Source organism: Eurypyga helias, unplaced genomic scaffold (genome assembly GCF_000690775.1).
Source record: "Eurypyga helias isolate BGI_N326 unplaced genomic scaffold, ASM69077v1 scaffold18458, whole genome shotgun sequence".
Taxonomy (NCBI): Eukaryota; Metazoa; Chordata; class Aves; order Eurypygiformes; family Eurypygidae; genus Eurypyga; species Eurypyga helias.
The window spans coordinates 2638-10416 of NW_010267742.1; the positions used below are offsets into that span (position 1 = coordinate 2638).

General features: G+C 40.1%; 1 protein-coding gene across 1 annotated transcript in view; it reads left to right on the top strand.

The window, feature by feature from the left end:
* The window catches only part of LOC104514021 (inter-alpha-trypsin inhibitor heavy chain H3-like), a gene marked incomplete at its 3' end in the record, with an annotated part of 8982 nt that extends 1412 nt beyond the window's left edge, over nt 1-7570 (top strand). The window contains exons 2-7 of the mRNA XM_010157546.1: nt 2748-2771; nt 3925-4091; nt 5122-5226; nt 5644-5806; nt 6734-6844; nt 7445-7570. Coding sequence (XP_010155848.1) covers nt 2748-2771; nt 3925-4091; nt 5122-5226; nt 5644-5806; nt 6734-6844; nt 7445-7570 — 696 coding nt within the window. The remainder of the gene's footprint in view (nt 1-2747; nt 2772-3924; nt 4092-5121; nt 5227-5643; nt 5807-6733; nt 6845-7444) is intronic.
* Nucleotides 7571-7779: the final 209 nt, after the last annotated feature.

Below are 7779 nucleotides of genomic sequence, written 5' to 3' on the forward strand. Positions count from 1 at the left end.
CCAAATCAAAGATCCCGAAGTGCACTTGTACACCTTGTTCCTATGCACGCAGCACTAAGGGTGGGAGAGTATTTTCTAGATTAAAAACTACCCCTAGGGCTACATATTCATAGCATTTAAAGCACGGGTAGCAATGATACAGCCTTCCTTTTATGGCCCTCTCATTTCATTTTGGCAGCAGCGAGACTCCTACATAGGTCACGAGGAAGTTTAGTGTTCATAGCCTAGCTGCCTTATGGTCTCTTCTCTGTGATTTCCAATTAGCATCACTTGGGATGATGAAATCTTTAATGTTGCTGTAGATTTGGAAATAATTGTCACGCCTTATTTTTCCTATGTAGTACTTCTGGATATATGCAAATACCTCATTCAGTGTTGTGAACTCCCAGAGGTCACTTCAACTTAACTGTACAGTCTCTGCTGAATCTTTTGGTCATGCTGTATGTTAGTTTCCCACGCTGTGAAGTCGGGGCTGCTTTCAGCAAGTACTGTAATAGGATCCTTCTTTTCCCTCCCTATTTTCTTGGGACATCAAATTTCTTTTTCCCTCTGCTCTTCCTGTCCAAATTCTCTAGATTTTTTTTTTGCACCTGTATTCTTTGTTGTTGCCACAGCAAAACAGTATTAAACAAAAGCAGAATTTGTCACTGTAATACAGCTGAAAAAACAATTTCAAATAATTGGTGCCACTGGCAAACATATGGGAATACTATAGAAAGATTTTATCAAGTAACTGTAATTACACAAGGTAGAGGATATTAAAACCTCTGGTCTAGAATTGCGTAACATATTTTTAATGGCACACCATCACTTTCTGCCCACATAGCTTAAAATTACCTTGATGTTAGCGTGGTCTTTAGCTACATCCTCCCTGCTGTGCATATCAGGGTCGGCTGGAGCAGGTAGCCCTGGACAATGTCCAGCTGGCTTTGAGTATCTCCACTGAAGATCAGCCCAAGTACAAAGCGACTAATACTTGCACTGTGAGAATTTTTCTCTATTTTCTTTTTCAAGGAGAATGGCAGAATACCCCCTAAAATATTTACAGAATCAGAACTCTTTCAAAACTACTGTAGAACCCATAATTCTGATAAAGAATGCGCACAACAGCAATTGTGTAAAACTTAAATGCAGGTAAATCATCCTTTAATTTAGGAGGTAGTAGTCAGAATTGCAGAATTTGTAACTAGAGAACACATTTTTGCATTTTTTTGTATTCTTCACCTGCTTGGTAATTCCACTTCGAGGAAAAGTTTGTACAGACAATTCAGTGACTTCCTGTTTTTCATTCCCCAGGGTCCCTACCTCAGTCTGTGTTTTGTAACAGGCAGTGATTAGCCGTAATGACAGTAGAGATACAGCAAAAGCAATTTCAGTTTTGGAAAGGACGGATTTGAATTGGTGTGTACTACACAGGCATTAAAAAAGCCCACACAGATTCATGAAAAAGAAATCACCTATATGACAGTAGCAATTGGAAAGATGAACCTAGAGAAATGTATACAGACTTTTTGGCCAGACTCTTACAGAAGTGGAGAAGCCTCCTCCCAAAAAAACTTACATTACAATAGGTTTAATATAGTGTCTTGAAAAAAACTCCAAAACAAACAAAAAATAACCCTCTGTGTCACAGTTTCCAACCTGTAAAAGTCCTGTGAAGGCGACAGAAGCCTTAAATGTACTTGAGATGTGTATCTTAGTGTGTCTTTAGCTCTCTATTTGGTGGAGCAGGTAAACAGCTTGCACAAAATGTGACCCATGAGGCTCTTGGAGCCAAGAGATAAGGTATTTGCAGCCCAGCTTACGGGAACTGAGTTACACAAGCTGTTATTTTAACATGATTCAGTAAGTATGTTTGAAGCCTGTTCTCCCTTTCAGAAGAGAGTACGTGGTATTTTTTGTAGAGCTGCTGCTATTTGCACCTACTCCGGGAGCAAATATGCCAAAAAAATTGTTTTAACAGCTTTTTTTTTCCTCTCCATGCAGCCTTTCATAATGACCGCCTCTCCTCTCTCTAAGCCTGCTGAATTACCATCTCCCCTGTTCTTGTTAGAGTGAGAGGCTGTTGGGGTGAAACAGGAGAAATTTAGGAGTTAAGTCTGAAAGATTGCGACGATGAGTGTGCCTGAGAGTTTGGATGTGCGTGTGACTGGAAAAAAATGTGCAAACTTTGTTTTTATGCTTTGATACAAACCCCCGAACCAGGAACTCCCCAGAAAAACATGTAATTCTCAGGACAAGATACTCTGTTTTTGCTTTGATGTCAATCATGCAGCCAAACCCTACTCCAGGAGGCCGTATTAGGCAGATTCTAGTGTGTTCTTTAGTCTCAATGACATTTAAACGTAAATGGCGCTGAGCATGCAAAGCTCTTTTCCTTTCACTCTCCCCTCATCTCTCAGGAAGTCCATCGTTGTTTTTCAGCTGAAAGAAGATTACAAAATCAGCAGCATTCAAGGTTTAACTTACCTTTCAAACCCACGGCATTTAAGGTGCACTAATGTCGAATTAAAACCAAAAGATTCACCAAAACCGGGCATGCTGTGAGCAAAATGATACCTGCCTCAGGTGTCTTGCTCTTCCCTCAAGTTTACTTCAGTTTCCTAGTGAGGACCTTTCTCAAGCTTTCCTTCTCCTGGACAACTTCTTTTGAAGCAGAAGATAACTACATGGGTGCTAAGGGATTTATTTCCAAATGCAGCTTTCCTACCTAAGCAATGACTCTATCCCTGTTTCTCTCTTTACAGAAGCGAAATGCTGATAATGACTTGGTGAGTAAGGCTCGATTTTGTCTGCACTACTGGAGAGATTTATAGTGACAAGAATATTCTTACTGGGTTGACAACATGCATTTGTGAGTCCAGTCTGAGCAAATGGGTATTTCTGACTGTGTGAGACAGGGGGAGTAGCCCAGAGTTGCATGGGTTAGGTAGGAGGGCTAATGAGACAGTTCCTTTCCAAGCTCTGGTCGAAACCCTGGACAAGGAAAGAGAACGAACAAACGATTTTTAACCTTCTTGTATTTGAATAATTAGCAATGTTCTTTGAAGTCACCTCTGTATCTCTAACAGACATCCTTTCTATGGTGGTTTTATTTTTACTTTTATCCGATGTTGTACTTATTCCTAAGGAAGGCAAGAGGCCTCATCTCTGAGGCTCATTCCGCTTGGCACCAGGACTCCAGCAATGCTTCGATGCTTTGATTGTTTGGGGACCCTTTTAATCAACAAACCAGAGACGAGGCCCACCATAAACCCCCAGGGTTCTTTCCAGTGCTGGTTTTGCTGCAAGAAGCAGACCCTGTTGTGTGGAGTTGCCTGAGGAATCCTATCTGTTGTGACCTATGGTTTCATATAGCCTCCAGCAACCTTAGACCTGAGCATTCAAAGAAAAGAAATGTTGCCCTACCCATTTCCTTCTTTAAAGAGAATGGGCCCCAGTTGTGAGGAAATTGAGAATAACATAAAATGGAATTTGGAGCCATCTGGAATTGTTTAAGTGTATTTTTAAACAAGATGACTACTTATACGCCTGCCCTAGGAGTCATCTGCTCAGCTGGTAATTACAGCCACTAATGCAGTGAGGCAGCAGGAAGTTGTTCTGCGCTTTGACTAACCATAAACAGAAGTCACAGTAGAGAAAAAAAAAGTATTCTTATCCTGTCAGGATCTTTGCTGTAGCAGTATATTTTTTTGTTAGAGAGGCTATAGTTATAACTCATGGAATAACACCATGATGGCAGTGAGCGAGATAGCCAAGGAAACACAGCTGTGCTCCAGTTCTTATGATTAGGTCTTTGCTGGTTTGCTTTGGGGTGATAGAACGTCCTGCTGTGATTTCTTTTAAAAAGACGATTATGGCTGATTAATAGAGACATCAGTGTAACAGCTAGCTCTTCTTTTTTCCCATTTTTTCTATCTACAGGTTGTCAATGGGATAGAAATTTATAGCATGAAAATTGATAGTAAAGTAACTTCCCGATTTGCCCACAATGTCATCACCAGTCGAGCTGTCAATCGTGGAAATGTGCACAAAGAAGTCTTCTTTGATGTTGAACTCCCTAAGACAGCCTTCATTACCAACTTCAGCATGTGTGTAATCTTCACATATTGTTAGAGAAGCTCTCTGCAGATGCAGCTGGGAGAAACTGAACCCAAACGTTCATTTTTACCTTGCCATTTAATAGATTTCTAAATGCCTCCTGGGTAATTTTCTGGTACTGTTAACTTAACATGGAAGATACTTGGAGAAAGGCAAACATTGGCACATCTGCAGAAAAGAGGACTAATTTTCAATTATTTCTATTCATCATCATGGACCTTAGGGAATGGGGGATCTTCTCCAGAGATGCATTCACCTTTTCAGAAATACCACTTACTTTGGTGTTAGCAAATCGGGAAGGTTCCATTACTTAATATCCCTCATGGCATTATAGCTTAATTTATCCCTTCATTTAAAAATCACATTTGAATGAAAGGCAGGAAATAGAGAGAATTAGTCCTTTACATTTGCACCTTTAGTTGCAGTAATAGGAAATTCTCACACCATTATGAGGACTAGTTCAGTTTAATCACATCTGTCTCTGCTGGTCACGCTACGCCTGTTTTATTTTCAGTGAAAAGAAACAGTAGCTTTTAGGGCACAACTACTCTTAATGCATGTTAGAACTTTTATTACAGGATGAGATGACTCGTCTATGAGAAATGCCAGTTTAATGGTGTAAGGAGTCTAAAGATGAAATGTTCAGCTGTGGCCAGCTACGTTTGGACAGATGAGTCTCATCCAGAGAGGCGTCTTGCCATTAGATGAGACAAGATTGTTACGCTGCTGAAGTGGAGGAATATGACAGACGTAAATATTGCTGCTGTCAGCCCAGTTTTATCTAAATAATTTCAAAGTAAAATTTGGTTTAGATTCTCTTAAGATACTGAGCACCAAGCTCTTCATTCCAGCAAAATTCACTGAGAAGACTAGCTTCAGCAAAAGTGCTCAAATCTTGGCATTGCCACATTCCTGAAAGTGCTGTTTAGCAATCCAGTCAATAACCAGAGAACTGCCTATAGTGACTTTCCATGTGTCGGTGCAAACCGTGCGGCTAAACTCAGACTTCTTCATCTGCAGGACAATTGATGGTGTCACTTATCCTGGAACTATAAAGGAAAAAGAAGCTGCAAAACAGCAGTATGAGAAGGCTGTTTCAAAGGGACAGACTGCTGGTCTCGTCAAGTAAGAATGATGCCTTGTGTGTCTTCCACACCATCACCCTATAGCAGGTTGTGAGATTGGAAATACCTTGTTCTGGCATATTTTTGCAGTTTGTTTTTTACAGGGCAAAAGAACAATCATTAAGTTATTGTAGTGTAAACTCTAAAAAGGAAACATGACATCTGACTAAGCAAGCAGTATCTGCAATTATGGAAAGATGCTTTCTGCAACTTTTACTGACTTTGTATGACCTATTCTTGGCATTAAGCTCATTGGAAAACCTGAATAAATTCTACACTATTTGAGTATTATTTTAGCAACAGATCAAAATTCCCATCTTTGTTTTACTCTTTTTTGAAAATCATACTCCACCAACCCAAACAATAAATACCGTGAAAGAGGATAAATATATTATTTTTCTTACCCACTTAAATACAGAGCTTCAGGAAGAAAAACAGAAAAATTCACGGTCTCGGTCAACATTGCTGCAGCCAGTAAAGTCACTTTTGAACTCACTTATGAGGAACTGCTGAAGCGACAGTTTGGAAAATATGAGATGTTCATCAAAGTGAAACCGAAGCAGCTCGTCAAAGATTTTGAGGTAAATGGCAATCTGTGTCAAATGGATACTGTAATTTAAGAGATGATGAAATTCCGTACATCTGTTGAAAGTGCAGTACCGTGGGCATTCCCATGGGTTCACAGGTGAGCTAAAGGCCCATGATAACATTTCTAATGAATCACGTGGATAGTCCACTACGCTTGAGTGCGGGTTTTTATTTGGAAGCCTGACAAATTGGCTCGGCTACTAAGCCTCCAGAAGAAATTATACAGGAAACTTGAAAAAGACATTACGATGCCCTGGGGTAAAAAAGACTAATAACTTCTATAAATGCTTTTATAAAGCATAAACTGTACCTTTCTCACACCACCATCTTAAATGACAATGATACCTGTATCGCATTCTAGAATACTGCGTCGTCTGTGTGCCAAACATTGCCTTTGATTGCTCCAATCTGCCTTGCTAAAACCCAGCTCTAAGGCAATTTTTTTCTCCTTTATATGCCCAGAAGATGCTCTGTAGAAATCATTACAAAACTCAGCATGTATAAGAGTTTATGCAGCATTACTTTAAACACACTACGGCACGCTGAAATGTGCGTCAAAGTTGGGCACAACTCCCGGGTTGTGCCATCCATTGATGGGTTCTGGTTTTTAAGGACTTGAGTATTTATTGACATTTCACTAAATCCCACTGTCTAGCTTTCAAACAAGTTATGTTTCTGTTAAGGTTTATTTGTTTCTAGCTTTGTTTTTAACTTCTATGTGTAAAAAACCCTGTTTGGCTGATGGTGTGTCCACCCACACAAGTGTGGATTTGCACTGCCATTCTGAATTACAATATTTCTTTTGCTTTTAAGAAAATCCCTCTTTCATGTCCCTAGTTGCCTGCTGATCCTCCTGGAAATGGCTATGTTGATACATTGTGGGGTAATCAATGACAATGAATTTTCAATTAATATTTCAGATTGAAGTAAACATCTTTGAGCCCCAGGGTATCACTGAGCTGGAAGCAGAAGGAACATTCATCACCAATGATCTACAAAACATCATGAAAAAAACTTTTTCAGAGAAAAAGGTACAATGATTGATTTATTATGGTTATAATTCTGAAATAATAATAATGTCAGTTCAGAAGTGTGGTAGTGGCTAGCAATGGAAGTGAGAGGAAAAAAAATAGAGAAAGTACAGTAAAGGCCTGTCTGGCAAGTGAGCTCTGAATTCCAAGCTAGCAAGGTGAAGGCCATCTGCAGGCAGTTCAGAAGCCATGTAGCACGGTATTACGGTACCCAAACTAGCAGGCGTTGTCCCACAGGAGTAGTTGGAAACCTGGATTCTGGTAGGACTATTCCTTACAGAAGAACTGAGAAGAGCAATTAATTTTCTCATGTGTGGAGGTGGTAGAATGCCTAAGCCTTATCAAAGGTGTCATTCAGAGTGGAAGGCTGAACTGAGGAAGGAGGAGAAGTAAACATGATGAAAGCTCTAGGTAGCAGCCTTCACATATCATTTACCCATCAATAAATATATAACAAACTACAACCTAACCTGATAGACCAGGTTATTCTCATGTCTGTGAATATAAATATACTCGTTTTACAAAAATACAGATTTCTTTGTGTTCTGTACAGATTTTCAGCTATTGATGTTCAGATCTAATGAAGGCTTTTCTTTCCAGGGGCATATCTCTTTCAAGCCAACTCTTGATCAGCAGCGAACCTGCGCAAATTGCTCACAGTCTGTCTTGGATGGGGACTTCATTCTAAGATATGATGTGAAGAGAACAACTCCAGATAATTTGCAGGTAAATCTGACAGCTGGAAATTTTGAAGTGTTGAACAACTTAGCTTGCATAGTCAAGGTCAGGGAGCAGTGAGGGCCAGCTGTTTGCTAAAGGACAAGGAGTTGAGTGTGACAACACAGCTGACAGCACAGGGACTTTGCCAGCCAAAAGCCCACTCCCCACAGTATCTGAGCAAGGCAGACCGGAGGTGTCAGATTCAACCGAGAGTC